This window comes from Sphaerulina musiva, assembly GCF_000320565.1.
Source record: "Sphaerulina musiva SO2202 unplaced genomic scaffold SEPMUscaffold_2, whole genome shotgun sequence".
In the NCBI taxonomy this organism is placed as follows: Eukaryota; Fungi; Ascomycota; class Dothideomycetes; order Mycosphaerellales; family Mycosphaerellaceae; genus Sphaerulina; species Sphaerulina musiva.
In genome coordinates this window covers 3469129-3493774 of record NW_016017384.1, presented here as the reverse complement: position 1 = coordinate 3493774, position 24646 = coordinate 3469129, and the positions used below count along the sequence as shown (strand labels likewise).

The 24646-nt window shown below is 52.0% G+C and overlaps 10 protein-coding genes across 10 annotated transcripts; 4 read left to right on the top strand and 6 right to left on the bottom strand.

The window, feature by feature from the left end:
- Window positions 1–93: 93 nt before the first annotated feature.
- On the bottom strand, window positions 94–1453 carry SEPMUDRAFT_61752 (uncharacterized protein). The gene is made up of 3 exons (XM_016909576.1): window positions 1227–1453; window positions 412–1149; window positions 94–349 (listed from the first exon to the last, which is right to left on the bottom strand). Exons 1-2 carry the CDS (start codon window positions 1335–1337, stop codon window positions 739–741), a joined length of 522 nt encoding a protein of 173 aa, XP_016764271.1. The 5' UTR covers window positions 1338–1453; the 3' UTR covers window positions 94–349; window positions 412–738.
- Window positions 1454–1687: 234 nt separating this feature from the next.
- SEPMUDRAFT_61751 (uncharacterized protein) lies at window positions 1688–4773 on the top strand. The gene is made up of 3 exons (XM_016909575.1): window positions 1688–2348; window positions 2413–2440; window positions 2500–4773. The coding sequence occupies exons 1-3, from the start codon at window positions 1837–1839 to the stop codon at window positions 4681–4683; spliced, it is 2724 nt and encodes a 907-aa protein (XP_016764270.1). The 5' UTR covers window positions 1688–1836; the 3' UTR covers window positions 4684–4773.
- A 373-nt stretch (window positions 4774–5146) lies between these two features.
- On the top strand, window positions 5147–8820 carry SEPMUDRAFT_147792 (ATP-binding cassette sub-family G member 2). Its single transcript, XM_016904528.1, has 2 exons — window positions 5147–8315; window positions 8384–8820. The coding sequence occupies exons 1-2, from the start codon at window positions 5253–5255 to the stop codon at window positions 8618–8620; spliced, it is 3300 nt and encodes a 1099-aa protein (XP_016764269.1). The 5' UTR covers window positions 5147–5252; the 3' UTR covers window positions 8621–8820.
- Window positions 8821–9841: 1021 nt separating this feature from the next.
- SEPMUDRAFT_27748 (uncharacterized protein) lies at window positions 9842–11050 on the top strand (the record flags this gene model as incomplete). The annotated part of the gene is made up of 2 exons (XM_016908433.1): window positions 9842–9907; window positions 9992–11050. Coding segments are annotated over 2 exons (1125 nt in total), but the record flags the coding sequence as incomplete, so codon positions are not given.
- Window positions 11051–13421: 2371 nt separating this feature from the next.
- SEPMUDRAFT_115192 (uncharacterized protein) lies at window positions 13422–14072 on the top strand (the record flags this gene model as incomplete). Its single annotated transcript, XM_016901139.1, has 3 exons — window positions 13422–13471; window positions 13596–13824; window positions 13914–14072. The coding sequence occupies 3 exons, from the start codon at window positions 13422–13424 to the stop codon at window positions 14070–14072; spliced, it is 438 nt and encodes a 145-aa protein (XP_016764267.1).
- Window positions 14073–14422: 350 nt separating this feature from the next.
- Window positions 14423–16721, bottom strand: SEPMUDRAFT_61742 (uncharacterized protein; the record flags this gene model as incomplete). The annotated part of the gene is made up of 1 exon (XM_016909574.1): window positions 14423–16721. One exon carries the CDS (start codon window positions 16719–16721, stop codon window positions 14520–14522), a length of 2202 nt encoding a protein of 733 aa, XP_016764266.1. The 3' UTR covers window positions 14423–14519.
- A 577-nt stretch (window positions 16722–17298) lies between these two features.
- Window positions 17299–18349, bottom strand: SEPMUDRAFT_81625 (uncharacterized protein; the record flags this gene model as incomplete). The annotated part of the gene is made up of 3 exons (XM_016910281.1): window positions 18193–18349; window positions 18060–18137; window positions 17299–17938 (listed from the first exon to the last, which is right to left on the bottom strand). A coding segment is annotated over exon 3 (300 nt), but the record flags the coding sequence as incomplete, so codon positions are not given.
- On the bottom strand, window positions 17299–20392 carry SEPMUDRAFT_131675 (WLM-domain-containing protein; the record flags this gene model as incomplete). Its single annotated transcript, XM_016902442.1, has 4 exons — window positions 17299–17938; window positions 18060–18137; window positions 18193–18298; window positions 18909–20392. 4 exons carry the CDS (start codon window positions 20390–20392, stop codon window positions 17816–17818), a joined length of 1791 nt encoding a protein of 596 aa, XP_016764264.1. The 3' UTR covers window positions 17299–17815.
- Window positions 20393–20884: 492 nt separating this feature from the next.
- SEPMUDRAFT_81617 (DnaJ-domain-containing protein) lies at window positions 20885–22567 on the bottom strand (the record flags this gene model as incomplete). The annotated part of the gene is made up of 2 exons (XM_016910280.1): window positions 20885–21295; window positions 21374–22567. Coding segments are annotated over 2 exons (1605 nt in total), but the record flags the coding sequence as incomplete, so codon positions are not given.
- A 269-nt stretch (window positions 22568–22836) lies between these two features.
- On the bottom strand, window positions 22837–24529 carry SEPMUDRAFT_131673 (uncharacterized protein; the record flags this gene model as incomplete). The annotated part of the gene is made up of 2 exons (XM_016902441.1): window positions 22837–24178; window positions 24276–24529. 2 exons carry the CDS (start codon window positions 24527–24529, stop codon window positions 23800–23802), a joined length of 633 nt encoding a protein of 210 aa, XP_016764262.1. The 3' UTR covers window positions 22837–23799.
- Between the last annotated feature and the right edge of the window lie 117 nt (window positions 24530–24646).

The following is a 24646-nucleotide window of genomic DNA, read 5'->3' as shown; positions in this document are numbered from 1 at the left end:
GTACCTTCTCTTCTACTGCGAGACAGAAAGAAGTACATATACTAGCCATATAGAGGCAGATGGCATCGGCAACAAGAAGTTAACAAAGTTTTGGTTTCTTAGCCCTAGTATAGACTACTCAAAATGGACGAGACAAGGCAAGAGTTTTGTCGTACAGGGCTACATCGCATCCTGGTCAGTATTGCTTGGGACTTGCTGTCTTCGCTTCGGAGCTGGGTGCAATAGCTGTTTTGTTCATCTGCTCCCGCCAAAGAGACTTGCAAGTTGAAGGGTGGTCGTGATCATACTTCGGCCTCTCACTGAACGGACTCTCCTTGAACTCCCATTGAAGACCCCAGTGCTGGTTGCTCTAGTAGAAAGGCGTCAGTCTTTCGGCGAAAGATTCGATGCAACATCTTTGAGAGCACGTACAATCCCGATGTGCGAGCGTAAGGTAACATCTCCATGCGGTCGTGCCAGCGGTGTTTGCCGATATTGCAAACTCGGGTCGTTGGTTAGGTGCGTGCTACTGAAAAAGGGCCGAAGTCTGGAACTTGTTCACACGACTATATGTGAAAAGCTGGAGTACGCAGATGCTGATCCCCAAACGTACCTAGTCCATCAATCACGGTGTGAAGGCAAGTCGTACCGCTTCTCCGGGTCAAGTGTTGAACTCCTCCAGCGCCATTGCTAAAGTTTGACCAGTCATCAGATTTACCTTCCCTTCTCGTTTACCATGCGCAATGAAAGAGGAACAGACTAGAACGGCCTCCTCTCCGCAAACTTCTTCAAATCCTCCCTTGTCGCGACGCCCAGCACAAACCTCCTCGCTGGATCTGTCACAACCGCAAACTCTTGCTTCTCTTTGCCCCCATCGAAGAAGTCTTCCAGTTCCTCGAGCCGAGTCTCCATAGTAATCAGCTTATACCTCCTGCCCTTTCTCTGAAACTTCTGCATCGCCTTTTCCACCGGATCCGATTCTCGGACTTGTCCTCGTTCTAACAATTCACGGAGACGCGGTACGGACATGTAGCCCAGGAGCGTTTTGTGTTCGTCGATGACGGTAAGGTGTGTGTAGTCGCGTTCGAGGGCGGACATGAGTGCGTGGCCGATGGGGGAGGTGGGGTGTGTTGAGAAGGCCGGTGAGGGGTCGAGGTCTTCTACGACGGCCTAGACAGTCTCTCGTTAGGCTTGCATCGGGAGCATTGGAGAAGGGGGAAAAGAGTAAGGTGTCTGTCCCAACGTACACCTCTGTATTTGCTAGCCCACGGACTCGGTTGTCGTAGCGAGCTGTCATTGTTTGTGCTGTTGCTGACGCTTTCTGGTGCATCAGATGTCGAAAGCTCGGATGTTGCCATGTTTCCTATTGGTGCTTGCCGTCTAGCACCTCAGTAATGTGGGAGTGTTGTTCTCCGATCGGATACGAGAATCAGTAGAACTACGTAACTCTCTTAGGTAGCTGGCCTGGTCTGCGAAAGACTGCGATGAAGTTGCTAAGCTTTTGGTAGAGGCACTCAATGCACTTCACCTGACTTTAAGGTTCCACAGCGGCCGGGGACATGCAGAACGGAAACCGAATCCGAACTTAATCTGCTCGGTCTCGGCAGAGCAGCTCCGCGGAGGTGAGTTGCGCACTATACCTCAGGCAGGTATTAAGCTGCAACACTAGGTACCTCCTACCTGAGGTAGGTACCTGAAGTACGGCTCAAATGACCGCTGCAACACGCTGGATTCAAGAAGCTTATCAAGTGAACCGTCCACTTGAACGCTGCGCGATGCCAATTGCTCACCAACATCCTATCTGCAACCTCACGGATAAGGTGCAGCACGAGCATCCTAGAACCCCGCTGAGGTATTATGGAAATCGGCAGCATTGAAGGGCCGGTAGGTGGTATGCCAGATACCTCTATAATGGACCCGACCATGGACGACCTCTTTGGCGAGGCCACGGGTGATCTGGTCACTGCCATGCCAACTCCTCCCGTGCCAGCCGCATTGCTTGTGCGCCTGGCCGATATGCAGAGTCGAGGGTGCTGCAGGAAGCTGGCTTGGTCCAATACTGGGAGCATAGCCTATATCGCCCGCGATGGCTCTCAGGTCACCTTTCGTGCTATGGTCCGTCATCCCAAGACAGGCGCATGGACGGCCAGTGAGCCCTCTAAGCATGCAATCCAAGCTCCAGAAGGACGAGTCTTTGTCCATCTGCAGTTTAATGGCATCGGCATAGAGCTTGCGGTCGTCGATGATGCCGGAGTTGTCCATATGTACACTTTGACAGGGGCGCTGAGCAGAATGGTGCCGGCAGCCGGTGGGGACTTATCGCGGAAGACCGATGAGCACTCGATGAATGCCATAGTCGGCCTGCATTGGTACGTAGGCCCCGAGCATGAGATGTATGCCAGACATCTACTGATAGTGCTGGGCGGAACGTAGGTTAGCACTCTTCCCAGCGGAGTTCAGAGTGAGTACTCGGAGCGCGGCGTGCGCCTTCGACCAGTGCATAACTAACACCAGCTCCAGGGACCTTACCTCGATGTGGCTCGCAAGAACGGAGACAAGTGGGAAGCCCCGATCAAGCACCGTGATCAGCACGCCTTGAAAGCGCATCACCCGGCTGAAGGCCGCCACGCATTGCTCCACATTAGCCGCTCCACTGAGCTTACACTGCTCTACCAGAATGAAGGGCAGGGCTGGCAGTCAACCAGTGTAGTGCTTCACACCGTTCGATCGTCGGACGAGTACTTAACGCACGCCGCCTTGGGGGAAGATGGTGCCGATCTTTTGGCTGTTACGGCAGACCAGAGCTCGCAGTTACGACTTTATCGCATCACCATCCACTGGAATGCCACGCAGCAAAGTCGAGGGAGCCAGCAACATACCCTGGTATCACCCGAATTGGATGTTCATCACTTGACGGCAGTGGAAATGGTCCGCGCTCAGCAGATGGACGGAGCAAAACTGTCACAACTGGACATCATCCCTGCAGTCCCTGAAGCTGCGCAACTATCGCCCACTACGCCTACCGTACAGGCTATCTTCACCTACTCGGCCGCGTCGTTGGATAGCTCGCAAAATCAAGCTTACTCCAGCACGGTGCTACGATGGACGGTCGAGTCGTACTCACCCACGCTACATGAAAGCTTTAAGAAGCTTAGGCAAGGTTCTGGCGACGCAAATAACCATGTACTCCACCAAGCCACACTTCTCAAGCGGCAAGCGGACACCACGATTCCTAAGATTATCATGGCGTTCGCGTCGCAAGCATTTGATACCATTTCAGCCTTTGCGACCAGCGACGGATGTCTCGATTTCAGGGATCGTGTGAGCATGAACACGTTAAGCTCTTTCAACGACACAGAGATCGTATCCAACATCCCTCAGACCGGTTTCTGGCACCCTTCTGGTGCACAGAACGTACACGTTGCGATGTCCTCTGACGGGAGCGCTCTAGCATTAGTACGGGCCAATGGGGAAATTGCGACGCAGAACATGATATTCACGCACGGCTGGCAAGAAACCGAAGATGCCCTCGTGGGAGACAATAGAGCATACATCGAAGCTGCGACGGTGTGTATAGCTCGACAGTACGCCTTCCTATGCTTCAACAACGTGTCCAACGACGAAGTCTTGGCGCTGCTGCCGGTCAACGCCAGCGTCGAAATTCGCTCCCGAGTGGTCAAGATGATTTTCCGCATGCTGCAAAGGACACCCGATATCTCCTGCCAAGATCAGAGTAGACAACAGATGATTGTACTTAAGGAGCCATTCGTGCCACGCTGCTTGAGCGCACAGCTTGCACTTGGCACCAACTCGGTGACAGGCGAACGCAACTTTTCGGCGCAATATGCCTTTGCAATGCTCACACTTCGCCTGGCGAGCACAGCATGCGCGCAAACACTCAGCCGTCAAGACATGAAATCCATTTCATCGGATGCGGTCCACTCGCTTCGAGGCCTCGTCAAGTGGTGCATCGATCTGATGGTGTATGTAGTGCGCACCCTTGTCGAAGTGAAGCGCAACCTGGAGTCTGGTGTCACGGCCAAGCAAGCGTTCGAGGTCCTCGTGACGTCGTCTGGATCAATCGCCCTGCACCTTGCGTTGTGCAGCTACTCGCGTGTAGTCCTTCGATTTCAGACCATGTGGATAGTGAAATACATGCAAGCTGTCCAACTTGTCCTTGGGCGGGCTCGATCGATTGCAGAGCAACAGGAACTCACCGCAATCCTGAAACACATCAAAGCTATGCCATTCAAGCTTCCGCATTTCGAACAGATGCTAGCGGAGCTTGATGTGGCTATCCGCGGCGCCTACAACCAGCCATCTATATCTGTTGAACAACGAGGACAGCTTGAGACGGACATGATTGTCGACGGCACAGTACCCTCGGAACTGGAGCAACCGTTAAACAGCTTGCTTGACAGCATGGTGCCTCGGTTGACCGCGCATGTGAATCTCAGCGATCTGATGTTCTGGGATGTGACATTGACACACCTGAGAAACTGTCGGCGTGCTGAAGATGGCCGAGCGTACGATGTCATTCGAAAGATCGTATTGCCCAAGCACATGCAACGGCGGGTGTGCAGGAGGTGCGGATCGTACATGGAGGACGTGAACGCGGATCGGCTCAGAGGTGGCGATACAGTAGCATGGTTTGCACATTTGCAGAGACATTGCTTGTGCATGGACTATTGGCTCCTTGCGTGAATATTCTTGTGGCCACAGGATCGTGAAGCTGGAAGATATTGTTATCACTCAGTGTAAGCGACACGGATACTCTGTATTACATGTGTTTATACCTTCGTAATAGGTCAGGTACATGTAGGTACCTATATACCGTAATGATACCACTGCGAGGGAGATGGCCTCGGCTCGCCTTTCACATGCTCGTCTCCACGTGCCATTTGGTGTTTGGACAGGGGGCCCAGAGGTTTCGGCTAAAGTAGTTCTAGTTCATGAAGCTACCTCACATTAGTGACGGGAGTACCCATCAGCTGTTCAGTAGGTAGACATGTACCTAGGTACCTAGGTAGGTATCCACAGGTGACAGTAGGCGGTAGGAGGGACCACCAACTCCAAACAAGGCGTCAACCGCGTCTCTGTCCTTCGATGCAGCCGACTATCTCCACTGTGTGCCATCCGACAACACACACTGCTTCCGGAGTCACGGGGTGATATGACTTGTTCGTCCTGAGAGCACCAATGCGATAACACCGACCTCGCCGCTCTGGCCTCCCTTTCCATCCCACCCGACCACTGAGCTCGCCTCCGCCGACATGTGGCGTACCATGTGCACTGTGTCTGCGTTGACGCTGCTGTGTCTACCATGGGCCGCCACTGCTGCCTCCAGCACGAATCACTACTACGCCACCACGAACGATGACCTCCTCGCCCGCAACGACCCCTTCCAGCTGTTCGCCCGCGAGAAGCGACCCGAGGACTGTCCGCCGTGCTTTAACTGCAACTTGGGTGACTTCAAGTGTATGCAGTATGGCAACTGCACCAAGAGCAGCGGCAAGTGCTCTTGTCCTTCGGGCTTTGGCGGCGAAGACTGTAGCCAGCCGCTGTGTGGCTCTCTGGCAGATGGCAAGGACAGACTGCCACGAGAAGGCGACCGCTGCCAGTGCAAGGACGGCTGGGCGGGCATCAACTGTAATGTGTGCCAGACCAACGATGCCTGTAACGCTCTGATGCCCGAGGGCAAAGATGGCGTCTGTTACCGGGAGGGAGTCGTGCAGAAGGAGAATTACCAGATATGTGACATCACGAATCGCAAGATCTTGGACACTCTCAAAGACAAGAAGCCCCAGGCGACGTTTAGCTGCAATGCGGAAAGAGCAGAATGCAACTTTCAGTTCTGGGTGGACCAGAGGGAGAGCTTCTACTGCGCGCTGGACACGTGTAGCTGGGATCTGAAGGCTACAGACACGAGGAACACCACGAGCTACAAATGTGAGAACATCAAGTGCTCTTGTATTCCAGGTCGCATGTTGTGTGGCGAGTCGGGCAGTATCGACATTGGCGACTTTCTCGACCAGGAGATCAAGGGACCTGCCGGCTTCACTTCGGTCAGCACCCTCAATGGCAAGGAAGATGGAAGCACGTTCACGGAGCCTGCTATGAATGGCCTGATATCGAGTGTCTTTGGTGATCCAAGCATCTTGCTCAAGTGTCACAGCGGCGAGTGCTTGTACAAAAATGAGGTCCCGGGCTACACTCGACCCATCAAGACCATCAACACGCCACTCATTGCTGGTGTCATTTCTGGCGTCGCACTTTTTGTAGTGGCCGTGGTTCTCCTCGTTTACTTCATGAATCGTCGGAAGGACAACAAGTGGGGCTACATTCATCTCTCGGAGGATGAAGAGGAGGAGAACGCCAGACTGCTCGCCGACCACAAGCCTGCATCTTTGTTCTTCGAGAACGTTGCGTACAATATCAGGGGGAAGCAGGTCTTGACGAATGTATTCGGCGCCGTGCATCCTGGCGAGCTTTTGGCAATCATGGGGGCGTCAGGGGCTGGCAAGACATCGTTCCTTGATATTCTGGCTCGCAAGAGGAAGCGCGGACTGGCAACTGGCGACTTTTATCTCAATGGCGAGAAGATTCCTGACGATGACTTTAGGAATGTGATAGGGTTTGTGGATCAAGAAGACACGCTGCTGCCCACCTTGACAGTCCACGAAACTATCCTCGACTCCGCCCTGCTTCGTTTGCCGAAGGAGATGAGCCGCGCCGCAAAGGAACAGAAGGTCGAAGATGTCGAACGACAGCTCGGCATCTACCACATTCGACATCAAATTATCGGCTCGGAGGAGAGCGCGCGAGGCATCTCTGGCGGCGAGAAGCGTCGAGTTGGCATCGCATGTGAATTGGTGACCAGTCCCAGTATCCTTTTCTTGGACGAGCCTACATCTGGCCTCGACGCTTTCAACGCTTTCAATGTAGTGGAATGCCTGGTGACTCTGGTCAAGAGCTATAATCGTACTGTCGTCTTCACGATCCATCAGCCGCGCTCAAACATCGTGGCGCTATTCGACCAGCTCATCCTGCTATCGTATGGTCGCACTGTCTATAGTGGACCTTTCCGAGAGTGCCAGAGCTACTTTGCCAGCATAGGTTACTCTTGCCCGCCCGGCTTCAACATTGCAGATTACTTGGTAGATCTGACCATGCATGCTGGCACGATGCAGGACTCAGCCGACCTTGACGGCGAGTATCACTCCGATAACGATGGCAGGGTGACTCGTGCAAGCTCGACCATGGCTGTCAAAAGCATTCACAGTGTCAGCAATATCAGTACTGGGGGATCGATAGAAGACGGTGCGTCTCGGCCTCGAGGCAAGAGAAGTTTGAGCATCCGTCAGCAGCAGGAACGGCAACTGTTCTCGAGAAAGAGCACAGATGTCCCTGCGAGCACACACAGTGTGACGAGTGAAGGCGACAGCACCTTTGGCGATCATGAACACACGCGACAACAGTGGCTGAAGCTCTCGAAGCAACAAGGAGCGCCACCTCCACAGATTCTAGACGACCCCGTCAATCTACCATCCCCTGTGGAGGGCGCGACTGGTACGAACCTCGACTTTCTCGTATCATCGTACCAGCAATCCGAAGTAGCTTCAGAATTGCGAAGTGATCTTCAGAATGCGATTTCTGGGGCCGGGCAGAGTAATGGAAATGGCCCGGGCTCTCCGAACGGCACGACCAGCAGCAACAACTTCAAGGGGTATCGCAAGCCATGGATACCGACTCAGTTTGTCATCCTATCACGACGGACCTGGCGCAACCTGTACCGCAATCCAATGCTCATGCTCACCCACTACGCCATTGCTATTGTGTTGGCGGTATTCCTCGGCTTCCTCTTTTATGGCCTCACGGATGACCTCAAAGGGTTCCAAAACCGACTCGGATTCTTCTTCTTCCTGCTGGCGCTCTTTGGCTTCAGCACTCTGACCTCACTCACCGTCTTCGCGCCCGAACGGTTGCTCTTCCTCCGCGAGCGATCGAAGGGCTACTACAGCCCCCTGGCATACTACTTGTCGAAAGTGGTGTTCGATGTGGTGCCTCTGCGACTCATTCCACCCATTATCATGGGATGCATCGTGTATCCGATGACGGGCTTGATTCCCAGCTGGGGCGAATTCTTGAAGTTCATGCTGTTCATCGTGCTCTTCAACCTCGCTGCAGCGATGGTGTGCCTGACGATCGGCATTTGTGTTCGCAACCAAGGAGTGGCGAATCTGTTTGGTGTGCTGGTCATGCTGTTTAGTCTTCTCTTTGGAGGCTTTTTGCTCAATCAAGAAACGATACCCAAACCACTTTTGTGGCTGCAATCGGTGAGTGGTTTTTTCTTCACTGTGCCTCTTTGTCGTGTTCGACACGCTGACTGACGGGTGCCCTGTAGCTTTCCATCTTCCACTTTGGTTTCGAAGGACTCATTGTCAATGAAGTTCGTTATCTTTCTCTGGTGGATAAGAAATATGGTCTCAACATCGAAGTGCCCGGGTCAGCCATTCTCTCCAGCTTTGGGTTTGATGTGCTTGCCCTGTGGAATGATGTGATTGGTCTGGCAGTATTCTGCGGAGTCTTCTTGGTACTCGGATATGCGGCGATACATTTCTTGTTAGTCGAAACGAGATAGACTATGTATAGATGAAGGGGAAGAAGAAGTGGGAGAAGAGGAAGGAGAGGAACGAGAATATATAGACGGGGTCACCCACAGATTGTAACCTATCGTTACATACATTATTACCAGCGAGCATGGTCATAGAAAGGCTTAGTCCAGTGAAGGAGGAATTGACAATTGCCTTGGGCAGCAAGCCTCCATCCGCCATCACATCCACGTTGGTTCTTGGCAATGTTGTTCTGTAGGGGCAAAAGTATATAGGTACATGTAGGTACATTTGTAGTCATGAACCTGAAGGAGGTGTGTCTCTGATCGTTGAAGCAAGGAGTAAGTTAGTGGTACGGGCAATCAATGGCTATACCTTATCCAAATGTACCTAGAAAGTTTAGCGCTGCTTACGTACAGTAGTCCGTGGTTCAAGAGTGAAACTCAAAGATGACTTCTTGTTTTTCTTTCTTGTTCCTGAGGTACAGTATACATCTGCTGCTGCTTCTTCTTTCTCTTTCTCCTTTCTCTTTCTCCTTTCTCCCCCTCTTCTCCTTCTCCTTCTCCCCCTCTTCTCCTTCTCCGCCTTCTCCACCTCCTCGTCTGCTTTTTTCTTCTTCTTCTGCCTCCCTCACCACCTGAGCCATGGCGTGCAATAGAAGCTGCTCATATCTCAGCGGTCTCCAGAAAAGAGCATCAAAGGACGAATTGAAGCCTCCATTTGGAGTGACGCCTTTTAGCAGGAACCAGCCTGAGAATGGGTCCACGAGTGTTTGAAGTTCCCGCTCCCACCGACCCTGTGTCCAATGTCCAATGTCCATGGCGGTACCGATTTGAAATGTGGCCCGCTTAAATTACATATAACTGATCGGGGGACTTCACTCGGGTCACTGACGTGCGTGTGGCTCATCTGTGCGGACACGTCTCCGAGGGATTTCGTGCATCTATGATATTGCGGCGCTATCGTCCGACCTCCGACGACAAACAACTGGAAACACTTCAGCAGCTTATCTACCCTTCCCCAATTCATTCCCTCGACCAGCCGCCCCCTCACCACCATCACCGCGTCGTGTTTATCTTCCCTTCGTGGACCGGGAGAACACTTGACCGAAGTCTGCGTGTGCTTAGGCTAGCTAGGCTCTATGCGGCCGCCGCTGGGACCGGCGCAACTCGATGGCAAACGCCAGTGTGAGCCGACGCGGATCGCGAGAATCGAGAGAATCGCGAGATAACAGTGAGCCAGACCGCCTGCTACAGTCCTTGAAGCGACAGGCCGTCGCTGCGGCTTGCGACAACTGTCGGGTCAAGAAAGTCAAGGTAAGAAGGCATAGCGTAGTTCATCCTACGTCCGAAAGAAGCCATTCCATCTCGTTTCGGCGCTAACACCACCACCGTGCCCAGTGCAATGGTGCTCGACCATGCTCATACTGTCTCCGCCGGGATATCGAGTGCATCTTTGAGACCACTGTCCCGAGTGAGACTCCTCAGCAAGCACGGAAGAGGCGATTCGACGAAACCACAGTCCGGAACTCGAATTTCCAGCAGCTGTGGGATCTGCTCGCCGGCGACAATGAGGCCCGAGCAGTGGCCATCTTTCGACGCATCCGACGGGGCGAGAATCTGGAATCGCTCGTCGACCACTTGCAGCACGGAGGCGCGCCATCCTCACCGCTCCTCTCGGCAGGCCAGCGTCTGCAATTCAAGTTCATCTCCTGCCTCATCGAATCCACTGCCACATTGCTGCAAGTCGAGGGAACAGCCTCTGCCTTCCTGGCGAATACCGTCATCAATATTCCTTCTTACGATGCATATACCCCCTTCCGAGACCGAATCGTCCAGCTCGACGACCTGGGTGATCTGTTGACTGCTGCGAACCGACCAGCTGCCATCCACGCCAACTCTCACCACTCGCCCATCATTTCACGATCTGCCCGTGGACCACTGTACTGGGTGCCCGCTAGCCCCTGGCTCCCGGGCACCAGCGACCAGGAAGCCTCGCACCTCATCTCGCTTTTTCTCTGTTTCCTCAATCATACATGGCGATTCGTGGAGACTGATCTCTTCCTGAGAGACATGCGTAGTGGGAATCTCGCATCGCAATACTGCTCACCGCTATTGGTCCATGCCATGATGGCCTTGGCATCCCTGAATTCGGACCTGAGCGAAGAACACTTCCAACCTGGACACTCCTTTGAGAAGGGAATGCGCTACCACGACGAAGCTGTAAGGCTCTCGACCGCAGCAATGTCGGAGCCGAGCATTACCAATATACAAGGACTTGCCATCCTGGCGCTGGAATGCCTCCTCCGCGGCAACGACTTGCAAGGAGAAATCCACCTAAGTGCAGCTTCGACTCTGAACCGATGGCTTCCACTGCCTGTTCGGAGTGCCGATATGACGGAGCAGGAGTCCGAGTACTATGTTGCTCGAGCCTGTGTGTGGTGGATGGCCGTGCATGTCGCTCTGACGTACAAAATAGGCATGATGGTTGGGGGAGATGATACTCATTGGGAATCTGCCCCCAACCTCGACGATGTCTTGCCGGATACAGAGATATACTGGGTACTTATGCAAGAACCAATAGCCCCCCCTCGTGAGATGCATGCTAATCACACGTCCAGATTGGCTATCCTTTCAAAGACGAGCCCATCGCTCTTCGAGCCAATCTCGCTTTCCGCTACCAATGTGTCTTCATACGGCTCCTATGGGAAGCAACCAGAATGCTAATCTGGAACGCCACCGAGCTGGATGGACGGCGCGAGCATGCGGATACGCTGATCAACCTGACAGAACGTCTGGAAACCTGGTACAACACTCTGCCGGATGAACTGCGCCTCACAGCGAATATGCCGCCAAGCTTGTACGACCTGCACGTACAATTCCACTGTATCATGATGGCACTTCACGAGCGGACCTATGCGCAAATGTTTGGAACCTTCGGCGGCAGGATCGTCCAGGTGGAGCACCTGACCAGTATCGAAAGTAAAACACTCGAGAAGTATCTTCGCCTCAAGGCCTTGAAGAACTGCTACGACGGCGCCACGCTCATTCGGACGTTCCGCGAGACATATGGCCTCAAGTGCGTCTCCTTCATCCTGCTCAACCACTCCGTTCTGGGTGTGTTCGTCTGCCTGAACGACATGCACGCGAACCCTGACCTACGCTTCGAACGTGCAGCCGCACACGCCGGACCAGTACAAGACACCATTGCCGCTCTCGAAGAATTCTTCCGCATCTCACTGGCCACAAGCCTACGCTGGACGCTCTCGCACGGACTGGCAGCGACTGCATATCACACTGCGACGGAAGAGTTGCACGTCCGGTTACCGGAATCGGTCAATACGATGGTGAAGATTATGGGCGGTATTGCGTGGCGCTCGTCCGATCTAGGAAAGCTCCGTTCGATTCGTTACCCCAACTGGAGCATGCCACACGTGAATGCGAGCAATCGAGTCGAAGAGTTTGGCATGAACGTGATGTTGAAGAAGTGGGAGGATGCTGGTGTGCGGCAGCCCGGAGCAACAGGGAATGGGCCCAACACGGCAGAGGGTAGTCCCGTGGCAGAGTGAAGGCCATGCACAGGGGCTGACGCTTACTAGGTGAGGTCTGGACCACGTTGCGGAGAAGAGGCGTTTTGTTGGAATTCTGATCAATACCATTACCCGACATCCAAGTAACTGCTTTTTGTCCTTGCTTTCAATCACGATTTACTGACTCTTTCATGATGATTGAAGTTTATGGAATCTATAACTACATACCTGGTCGTGAGGGCCATTTGTGGGAATCACATCAGCGAGTTGTGCTTTGAGTGCTACAGTACACTGTGTACAGTAGAAAGACAGGGGCAGGGGCGAACCAACTGACTGCGGGGGGGAGCAACGAAGTCCCGGCAGCCATTGCTTCGATTGCTTCGATTGCTTTGGTTGCTTTGACTACTTTGACTACTTTGATTGATTGATTGATTGCTTTGACTACTTTGACTACTTTGATTATTTATTTTGATTACTTTGATCACTTTGACTGCTTCGATTGCTTCGACTGCTTTGACTACTTTGATGACTTTGATCACTTTGATCACTTTGATGACTTTGATCGCTTTGATGACTTTGATGACTTTGATGACTTTGATGACTTTGATGACTTTGATGACTTTGATGACTTTGATCACTTTGATCGATGGATCGATGGATCGATGGATCGATGGATCGATGGATCGATGGATGGATTGATGGATTGATGGATTGATGGATTGACTGATGGATTGACTGATGGATTGACTGATGGATTGACTGATGGATTGACTGATGGATTGATTGATTCATTGATTCATTGATTGATTCATCCATTCATTCATTCATTCATCCATAATAATTCATCCTGGCTCGTCCCTATACTTGACAATTCGCCCTATGTAGGAGCAGTATAACAGTATGATCATGTGTTTGCATGCTGCAGAGCTGACCAACAAGAACACAGGGTCAAGTTCATCATCAGAAATCAGTGCGGCTATTGCCAAGTGACATGTATATCATCCCGCCGAAAGAAAGAAATTACCAACACCAACCCTCGGGGGTCTATCCTTGTATTTTAAAAGGGGAACCCAACCAACAAAAAAACAACAACGAAAACAACCTCCATCGAGCCGTGGAAATTGAGAAGTACCCCCGAACCAGGTACTCTCGCTGTTGGTCTTTTTGCATTATGTATATATATACATCAGACGAACCGGCCCACGTCCATATCTCTTCTCTTCTTCCTTTCCCTAGTACCCGCCACTGAAACTTGTCGTCACGCCGCAAATTCGATCCCACCGAATAAAAAGAAAAGAACCATGTGGTCGCAGTTGCTAGTCTCCGCTCTCGTGGGCGCATTGATGTCCAAGTAGGTAAAAATTCCAATTACGGGGCGAGTCGAAACAAAAAAGAAGAGAAAATCTCTCCCTACTTGAACCGAAGGGAAAAACAAAAAAAAAGAAAAAAGAAACAAAACTAATCCCTCTCGACAGAAACCACCACCTCGTCCTCGCAGCCGACAACTCAACATCCGGCCCCGACGACCTAGCCCATTGCCTCTGCTACAAAGCCACCTCGGACGGTAAAATTATCCCCGAAGATGGCGCGACAGGAAGTCTCTGTCAACAGCTCCACGACGGAATTCCCGAGCAGAATTTCGCGGGAGATCCTCTTTATGAAACTTATGTGAGCCATCCTGGGACGGAGGCGGAGGAGGTGCATGTACGTTCGATATTTTCTTTTTCTTTTTTTTTTGCTCTGCTTTTGCTTTTTGCTAATCGTATTGAATGATACTTACCTTACCATAATAGTGTCGACACCCGAATATCATGTCGGACGATTTGAGGAGTTTGTTTAAAGACGGATGCAAGCAGTTTAATCGGCCTGACTATCGTATTGATGGAGCGAATTGTTGTCCTTTGTACGACCCGACCAAAAGTGAGGATGAGAACAGCTGCAGCAATGTGTGATTAGGGAAGGGGGTGATGAGAGAGAAGGCAGCAGAGAGATTCTTTTTTGTTGTCTCTTCTCTTCTCTTCTCTTCTCTCTTCATTGCTTGGGGGATTGGGTCGGTGCTACTTCTTACTTATCACTGGGGTGGTACTGGGCACAAGTTTACGAGAAAAGAAGAATGAGCTGTTCACAAGAATCTGGAATTCGCTGGTGATTTATAAGGATCGATAGGTTCTGTCAAAATGGATTCTTAGGAATACTCCACTGTAATCAACAACTTGGATGTCGTTCCATGTAGAAAGAGAAGGAGTGATAAATAAAAAGTGCGCTCCCGGATAGAGATATGATGATATCGTCATGGCACGGCGGTAGAGAATTAATTCGTGCTGACGACTAGGTAAGTAGTAGGTACCTATGAACCTATACAAGCACTGACATGGTACTGTCGAACGTGGTTACTGTGCTCACAGAGCGCTGCCAAACTCCTTTGCAAGGTGGCCGCCAACGAGTCTACGGAAGTTCTGCTCTTCTCGCGCTGCCGCTTTGCTGCAGCGGCGTTGCTCTCGTTCTTCGAGATTTTTGTCTGACATTTTATGTTCCACCGCCCAGTCGTTGCCGACATATCTCCTACTCTTCTCCTTCAACGGATGCAGTCGGTCAGCAGACCGCCGCCGGCTCGCATCTCGCTCTTCGTGAAACTCCAAGTCGATGAAGCCGGATGCAATTTCATATTGCACTTTGCGAGGCGCATATCGTCGCCATTCCCAGAGGACCCGTGGAAGCTCGTCCAGGAATTTGGCTTTGCCTCCGTCAAAAACATTCCGTATGTTCAAAGACGTCAAAATTTGTCGGACCCAGCGTCGCAACCAGAAGACGTTGCGAGCGTGAATCATGCGAGTATACTCCCACTCTTTTCGACTCATTTCAATGTCGTCAACCGGCTTGCCCTCTTGAACAGCGGCCGCCAGTCGTCTCCGTGCCTTGTGGGCCGCATCGGCATCAGCACGGTGTAGCGGCATTGCTTCGCGCATAACCTCTATAATCTTTGAGGTGTACTTTCGATCAACTAGATTGCTAATGAGTCGGGAGTACATGCCCAGGGTTGGTTTGATAAAGTACGGAGGACCTGTCATCGTCTCCCATAGACCCAGAACGCTTCCTATAGGTAGCTTCCCGGCATTTTCTGGAGCGTCTGGTCGGCGTTGGTGCGCGAGCACAAAGGTCCATTCGAACAATTGGTTCCAAATCTCCGACGTGATTTCCAATTCATAGTGCCGTGCCACAAAATCCACGACCCGAAGTGCTGAAGGCACATCGTTGTTAATGCCGAACGCATGAGCAAGGGCAAACAGAAGGCTGGATTGTGGTCGTATTGGCGAGTCATCCGAGAACGACTTGGGCGCGATCGTGGCCTCGTCTTTGCCTTCCATAATGCTCTGCACATCAATGCCCCACACACGCTGGAGAATGGCCTTGACAGTAGCAATATCGCCATCTCGTGCGCAAGCGGTAATCAAGATTTGAAAGCTCTCATGATCGGCCACCGCTCCAAACGCTAACATTTCCCCGAATGCTTTCATCGTTTCTTCCTTGACGCCACGATCGCCGACACGGTAGTTTGAGAAGCGACGGTCGCGATGAGCTGCGCTCCTGGCCATCATGAAAAACGGTATTGCGCGCACTTTGTGCCTGGAGCCAGCCGAGTGCATGCCATTCCACACCAGGGATGCCATATAATGATTAAAGCAGCGCGTGTCTGGTTGGATTCCATCTTTCAGAAGACTACGCCATACTATGCCGGCCATTTTATGGCTTCCTAAGAGCCGAGCACTGCGAAGGAGCAATACATAATCGTCGAGCGTGGGAATGTGGCCTGTCGAGCGTCGATCCTTCAAGATCCGTAGGAGTGTTTTATTGTATTCAAATGCTACCTCACGCATAGGGGCGATGTTCATCGACGCCGCCAATGCGGTACTGAGTTCAATGTGCGCCGTGCCAAGTTTTGCCACGAATTGATTGGGCTCTAACAGCTCCAGTATCTGGCTGAACATTGGAGCAGATATGGAAGCGAGGAAGTCCTGATCATGTACCTGAGCAGCAGCGTACAAGCATCGTATCACGAGATCCGAGGCCCTCTTGTCCAACGCTGGCTGCAATTCGTTCTTATAATCCACGTCCAAGAGCGAATTTGTCAGGATCGCGGGCTCTGGAGCCTCCTCGTCGGCTTCAGTCTGCTTCTGGGCAGGTGTGTATGGGCCCTGGGCGGTTTCGCTCTCGAAGCGCTCCCACAAGTCGAGTTGGCTCTCTATACCCAACAAGTCGTCTCGAGTGCGGTTCTGTGGGAGAATAGCATCGCCTTCATCGCCCTCATCGCCTTCTCCTTCGGGGTGACCGAGATGCTCTCGCCGGTCGCGACCGGTATTGTTATCCCATGATAAGCCCCACGTACTCTTGCTTCCTGCGTCGCGTGCATCGTCGTCGTCTCGTAAGACATGCTGGCCGGGCCATTTCAAGACGTCGTCGCCATAGCCTCGGCGCTGTGCCAAAGTCGGTTTGTGGGACGCACCATCCGCTCTCTTGCCCTGACCCTGACCAATGTTCCAAACAACCTGCAGTACTCGCCGACTTTCCCGATGCCCGGTGCGGCCGAGGAGGAAGAATAGCATTCCGGTCTGCTGATCGACGGCGTTATCTCGTGCCACTAGTTGAAGGACTACCCCATGGGGACGCAAGGGACGGCGCCAGACCGCCAGAGGAGCGGAAGTCTAATCTCAACCGTCGGTCGGCACTCGGCACGTGCCTTGTAGCCTGGGGCCGAGGTCACCGCACGATTTCAGCCTAAGGCATCTAATGCCATCCTTGGACCTGCGCGAGCACTACAACTTCATTCCTGTTGACGTAGAGTTGTGCCGTTTTCCGCTCATCACCAAGTTAAACTGGGACGACCTAGGAGGTACTTTATTAGTCTCAAGCAACAATAAACAGCATCATCGACATGCTTCTCAGCTACACTACAGTAAGGTGCATAGTGCATATACTTCCAGCCACGGCAACAATGCCAAGACAAATTGTCTACAGTCTAGACCATCATGAGAACAGACACCACCTACCTCCTGGAGGTATAGATAGCTAGCTCAGCGCAAGAGTGCAGTAAAGGTGATAGTTGGCTAGATCATCGCTTCTCCATAGATATATCATATACGGAGGTATGATTCATTCCTCTTCCGTCGCAAGAAACTCGGACAATTATTCGGGAACGCCGTTGGGCAAGTCCCTTGGTATCTAGAACGGACCCCTCGTATTCTGTGCAACCTCTGCAATTAGCACTGACAGCCGAAGTAGAAGGTACCTGTGAGCATAGGTCCTGCCTGCAAACAGACTCTAAGAAAGACGTGCTGCTGCGTCCATTCAACAGCCTGCGGAGGAATTCGGCGAAGAAGCACATAAATGCAGCTTGTGCAGTGTTAGCATTTGACCCGTCCAAGCCGTCGTCTATACTTTCCCAACTTTGGCCATTGTTGAGGGTCTCGTCTTTACAGGGCATGGATGGTCGACTGCGAGCTCAATCATCACGCACGCATGTTCGGCAGCTTGCTCCCAGAGACGATGGTCAAAAATTTGGATCGTCCGCCAAGACTGGTCGAGTCGAGCGGCATTCTCATACCACGCTGTAGAAAGTATAAAGATGCTGAGCTTCATGTCCGCGTGCCGTCGTTATGCCATCAACGCTGCCGTCTTCCCCTCGCACTTCATGCTTGACCTAAGCATTGTATCCAAGCTCGTTCTTCAGCTTCTCCACCAGCTCCACGTACTTTTTCTGCGCAGCCTCTGGCGTGGTGCCAGCATCAACCTCCTTCTTCCAGGCGTTGTACTTGGCCTTGCCCTATGTGTGAGTGGAAAACCTCGTGTCAGCATATCATGTTCGGCGTAGCATTCGACCTTTCAGGAACAGAGGCGCCACAGCTGCTCCACTGCTCGGGGAAGTCCAGAAGAATGATACCAACCTTCAAGTCAAACATGCCCGGCTTCTCAGCCTTCTCGAACTCGGTCTCGTTGGTTCCGACCTTGTACAGTGCGTACAACTAGGCCCAGTTAGCACTGGACAACTTCCCGATTCACGACATGTGTATATCCCACCTCGAGTAGTTGGTCGTTGGTTGGCTTCTCCTTGAGCTTGCGGCTGTCCTCGACGGCCGTCGTGAATTCTGCGGATTTTGTCGCTGGTGCCATGATCGGTAATTTGCTATGTGTGTGTGTGTGCGAGTGTCGTCAGGGTGTGAACTGATTGTTGTTGTCGTTGAGTGGAAGTTCAGGTGAAGGCGGAGGGAGTGGGTTTGTCACGAATTCGCGTGACAGCTTCCCTGCTGGCACACCCCGCAATGTGATCGTCATTCTCGGTGGGCGATGTGAGGCAAGTGCGACCGAGGGGCAGCACGAGGATGTTGTGAATTATAGAGATGCTACGATGTGCTGTCTCAGGTAAGGTAACTACATGTATACAACACTATACATACATGTATCTGATAATTATACATATAACTATACATATTACATCTTACTTCCCGATACCTAGGTACCTAGGTATTGCCTTATACCGAGGTCTCCAGTCCCATCACAACACATCAGCGCCCGTCAGTCCAGCAGACGGCGCTTCTGTACTTGACACAGTATCACCAGGTTATTGTTGTCCAACGGTAGACATAGATTCTATTTGCGGACGTGAGCATCCGCAAGCGCCACATCTGCCAGCATCTCCAGGATTGAGATATGAGCTGTTTTTACACATTCCTGATACACAAGACCAGGCACCCTTCATTAATCGAGCCCACAGGACATGTGAGCAGAGTACGCACGTTGGGGCGTCCGGCTCGTTGTTGGTAGAGCACATTGAACAGGTGACCATCGTATCGGGAACGCTCCCTGCGAGTGATACTGGCGCCTCTGTGGTCTCTGGCGAGATAGCATTTTTGATAGGCTGGTGATCCACTGGATGTGGCGACCTCCTCAAAGAGTCTGTGATTGTGCTTCCGGGCGCAGTCGACGGAGCGGTTCTGGGAGCCGATGATGATATCTTCCCGCTTTGGCCTGCCAGAGCACCCTCAGTCTCCGAAAGCTCGATCAGGAGCGGGTTGTGCTGGTCCTTGGATTGCAGAATTGCGCCAGCAGTTCTCTCGCTACTGGAACAACCCAGTTCCTGCTTCAATACAGCCTCTCGCGGCTGGGAACTGGACTCGGCATCTGCTTCGCTTTGCGTTCGGGACTCCGCATCGACAGGTCGTCTTGATGATGGCTTGCCGGATGTGCTTGCGCTGCAGTTCTGGCTGAGTCCACGACTGAGCATTCGAAGCTCGTTCATTTCCTTGCCAGCACCTTCCTCGTCGTCCTCGCCTTCACCACATACGTTAACCATGTCATGCCCGTGCTCGTCCTTGATTATGGCATTGCCTTGAGATCCCAAAGCTGAGCCGTCTTCCCATTCTGATTCTGTCTCACTTTCCACATCGTTATCGAGCTCCGGAGTCTTCACCGATGTCAACTGCTTCAGCGCTTCGACGCGGGCCAAAGCAGCATTTGCTCGTAGATCTCTGCCTCGCTTGCTGTTGGCCACTTTTGGCTTGCCCGCCGCTCTCTTGCCGCCGTTCATTCTCTCGAGAGCACCTCTGGTCAGTTCGTCGTCCCCGAGAACTTCGCTCTTCATACTGACACCATGCTTCCCTAGCTTCCTCCGTATTCGCTTCTGTTGCCTCTCTGCATAACTCAGTTTCTCCCCGGCCCCCTGCTCATGTTGGCCCACTCGCTTTCTCTTTTGCCCTCTCCTCCGATAACTTCCACCACAGAGATGTTCGGGTATCTGTGTATTGTCCGGCGGCTGGGCATGCACAAATGCTCCATGTGCGAGCCCACGCCCGCGTCCCCACAGTCCTTCGCCTTCGTACCTGTCTTTCCATAGATCCTCCATGTGCTTGGCATACTCATTCCGCACACTCCAGAAGGACCTACTGTGATTCATCTGCTTGCAATGTGCCAATTCATGCATCATGACCATTTGCACGAATTTGAAGCTCAGCCATCGTCCCTGCTTGTCCTTGAGAACCAACTGGATGACTTCGCCGGCATTGAAATTTCGGCCCAGGAACTCGGGATTGGAAGGGTATTCTTCAAGTGACATGACGGTAATGTAGTGCTTCTTCATGACGGGATAGCATTGTGCTGCGATTCGCGACAGAAACTCCTCGGCGATGGCTTTGTCGGCACCTGTAGAAACGGTTTTGATGAAGTTGATGTTTGCGTTGGGGCGCTGCGTACGCTCGTTCAAGCGCTCAAAGCCGAGAGGCATGATGCCGAGTGGTGGTGATGATCATATCCTCTTGGCGTGGATGAACTTCGAGCGCATGGCAGCAATCAAGAACAAGACCCTGGTCGAGCTCGTTTCACGCGATTGAGACGCGCACCCTTGTAACTGCTGAGTCAGAATTCTCAATGCCAAGCCGTAACCATTTTCCTCCTCTCTCTCTCTCTGCGTACGGATACATATAAGGTAGTCTTCTCCTTCACCAGCCCAGGTGAACGCACATTAAGTCACACGCCCGCCTAGGCTCCCATCTTTGACCGCAGAACATTGCAGCAGCCGGCGGGACATATTTCGACTCGCAACAAGTGTCTTAGGATTCATTAAGCACCAATAGGGATAGATGACAGACTGGAATGCTCGAATATCTCGAGAAAAGGGGGTATCTCCTACTCAAGCGGATGGTAAAACCCACACCCTAATCACGCTTGCTATTTATTCACAATGCTTCATCTACTTCTTTCCCCCTTTCTTCTTGTTTTTCCCCTTCGTCCCACCTTCCCCGCTCACAGTCTTGAGAGCAGCATGTTTCGGATTCTGCTTCAAATGCTCAAATAATTTCGTCTTGGACTCAAATTGCGCACTACAATTCGTACATCGATGCTCGCCCGCGGCTGTCTGAGCGCCAGAAGTTTCTGCTGCAGCCGCTGCGGCTTTCTTTGCGCGTTTCTTGGCCGCTGCTCCAAGTTTCTTTTTGGGCTGAGCAGACCAGTCGTCGTTGTGTTCTTCGTCATCACTGAGGGCAGGAGTGCTGGGAAGTGTGGTGGAGTCGTGGAGTGTTGTGGCGGCTATTCGTGCTTCGACTGTTTCGCGAGTGGCGTAGTCTTCGTCTTCGTCTTCGGAGTCTGAGGCTACCTCCGTTGGGCTATGATTTGTTGCGGCTAGTTCTTGCTTCTCCTTTGGGGATGAGGATGCTTCTTCTTCTTTTTCTTCTTCTTCGTGGCTGGACTCGAGTTCTTCGTCTTTGACTTGTTCATCATCTACTTCCAGATCATGATCAAGTTCACTGGATGTCTCTGCCGAGTTCTCTGCGACCTCTACTTCATCTTCCTCAATGTCGGGCGTAGCAGCACCACTCCCGTTCAAATCGAGATTCGCATCCTGCTTCCTCATCCTCCACTGTAAGTCTTTGACGGCTTTTTGATGTTTCTTGCTCTTCTCATGGGCGTCCATCTGCTTCTCACTCTTGAAAATCTTGTTGCAGGCCACACACTCAAATACTTCTTCCTCCTCCGTATCACTATCGAATGTGCCCTCGAACTCTGCATACTCGTCCGGATCCCTCGATTTGGTCCACTCAGGTGCAGCCTCATTGAGCTTTGCCGCGTTCATTTCCATAGCCCGTCGTCTTTGCGAATCTGCTGCGTCACGTAAAGCCTTGCTGCGTTCTTCTTCCGTCCGCGTGTCCACCACAACTCGAGGGTCGCGCTTTTTTACAAATTGGACCAAAGTACGCACTGCCTCGTTGAACTCATCTCGCCCGTCCTTCCGACACTTGGCATTTTCTTGTTCCATTCTTCGCCGTATGAAGCGGTCTGGTGCTTCTGATAGTCGCCATCGATCACACCAGGAGTATGACTTTACTGTTGAGAAGCCTGACCATGCAGCATAGAATTTCTTGACCACATCCGGGTAGTCATCATCTTTGTGGCCAAAGGTAGGATACTCTGGATTATCGACATTTTCCATTTGTCCTGCAATGTCTTCTTCTTGGGCCAAGTGGTCGAACAGTTCGCGCAAGAAGCCAAAGAAGCCCGAAGGAGAATCAGTGAAGTCGACATTTCTGTTGAACTTGCCAACGATCTGGTTGATGTCATTCGCCGTCGTGATCTTGACATTCTGATACGTCGGCACAGCTCCTTGATCGTGGGCATCTTGGCCACTGAGAATGGAGGATTCATGACTGTCGTACCACGCTCGTTCTTGCGGGTCCGACAACACTTCGTACGCCGATTGCACTTCAGCAAAGAGTTTTGTCGCATCTTCGACATTTCCGTAGTTTCGGTCGGGATGCAGCTCGAGGGCTTTTCTTCGGTATGCTTTCTTGATTTCGTCTTCGGTGGCTGTTCTTTCGATGCCCAGGAGTGTATAGTAACTTGTCTTGGCCTGCACCGGCGCGGCAGAACCTCCGCCTTCACTGGAAGATGACTGACCTTGCCCCATTGCGAGTCTGTGTCATACGAGTATCTTCCAATGTTGTTTTACCTGAGTGAGGTACGGAGGGAGAAGTAGATCTAGCTTCCCCTACCTCAGCCAATCACAGGCCACCCCTATAAGAGCGTATCCACTCGGCTCTTCTCTCACGTATGAACGCTGTATCCCTTAGCTACTATGTACATGTAGTTGAAGATAGATCTGGAGTTGAAGGCTACGCACAACCATATCATAACGATTGCTTGTATGCCAACGAAACCTAGGCCTATACTATTCTCGGTCAACACAAGTACATAACGCTCTAGCTAATCTTGGCTAGTGAATAAAGTATATGTACATAGAACAGGTTCACGAAGCAGCAGTCCCTTTTGCAGAGGAGAACTCGTCAACAAATACCCATAGGATGGAGCGTTGAAGGAAGGGGTCAGATGAGACTTCGAGACGCTTGAGACTGGCCTGTTGGCATTTCCAAGAAATCAACAATGTAAAGGGATACATTTCTTCAACCACCACAACTCCTTCTTCTTCTTCTTCTCCCTTTCGATCTCGCGTATTGCGAGAACTGGGAGATAGAAACATTGCATCTTTCGTCGCTCCTAGGCAGAAAAGTGTCCAATCATGCGTATTGCGCTCTTCCACTCAATCTGGCTGCACTCGTTGTTCGTTATAATCTTTCTATCAATCTTACATCCTCTACCAGCGAGGACCACAACGTTGATCATTTATACTCCTGTGCTAGCTGCGCCTAGTCAGACTGGGAAGATCGATGTTGGCTTTGGACGGGTTCGATCTCGGATGCTCGGGACAGCCGAAAGGTGAGGTTGTCGAGGAGGGAGACCTCAGTGCACTTTGCTACCTCTCTCTGAGAGAGATGAGAGATTTTGGTTCTTGTCGGGCCCTCAAGGTCAGATAGAGAAGAGCTTGAGCAGAGCATCCTAGGGACCTGGTGCCCTTACCGAGTTCAGAATCCTGTGACAATCGTCCAATATCTTGCCAATACGTATAAGCGCGTCTCCACGCGTCTCCACGCGTCTCTCGGCTTCAATTTATCGCATATCGCCTTAAATTGCCGAGGCGTCCCGTGGCTCGCAGCGAGTCTCCACGTGGTCGTCGTTCCATCGCGTTTCGAGTTTGAACACATTGCTTGACCGGCTCCTGGTCGGCAATGCGATCGCGGTGTGTCCTTGATGCCGAATGCCAGTAGTCGCGAGTCCCAAGTTTCGTTGGTGGCCACCCATATTTCACCCTCCATGATCCTTGGAAGCAAGACCAACCATCTCATACGTCCCAGCGCCATCTTTCCCTCCGCCTCGCCTCTCACCCATCTCATACCCTTCTCCAGCTTCCAATTCCGGCGCAACATTTGCGCTCGCGGCGCCAGAAGTCGTATCCTTGGATCTCCCGCCAAAAGCCATGGGTCTCAACTCCCTCCACTGACAGGCCCACATGCCCAGACTGATCATCAATCCCGCGGAGAAAATCTGCAAGACCCACCAAGCCAATGTGGAGGGTATAGAGCGCGTGTACAAAGCTGTTATGACGAGGTTGATGAAGTGGATGGTCAAGGCAAAGTCCGGGACCAATTTCGAACGCGCGATGAGGAGGAGGATGGGGATGACCCTATTATTGACCACCAACGACAAAATTAGTATCATGTATATCCTGCTTACTGCGCGACGATGCAGTTTATGGAGGAGATGGTGATTTCTACACGTACATTCCCAAACTGTCCAACATCCAACATAGCCCCAACGTCCATCCGGTCGTCACGTCTCCTCGTAGGTAACTCCAATCGAAGATCATACCGGGTTGGACATGTTCGCCTTCGACAAGGGTGATGAAGACTATGAGGACTATGGCGATTCCGTAGTAGAAGAGCTGGAGGAAGAGGATCTGAGTGAGAATGCGGAGCGGGGAGAGGTCGGCGAGGGCGCCTGGACGGGGTGGACGGCGGCGACGGAGAGTGGGCATGGGTACGGATTCGTTTGTAAGTGGGTAGGTGATGTTATTGTGTCATTGTTATTGTCAAGTCTGTTGTTGAAGGAGACCTGTCTTGTTGCCAGGTCTATGGAAAGCTGAGGCGGCTCT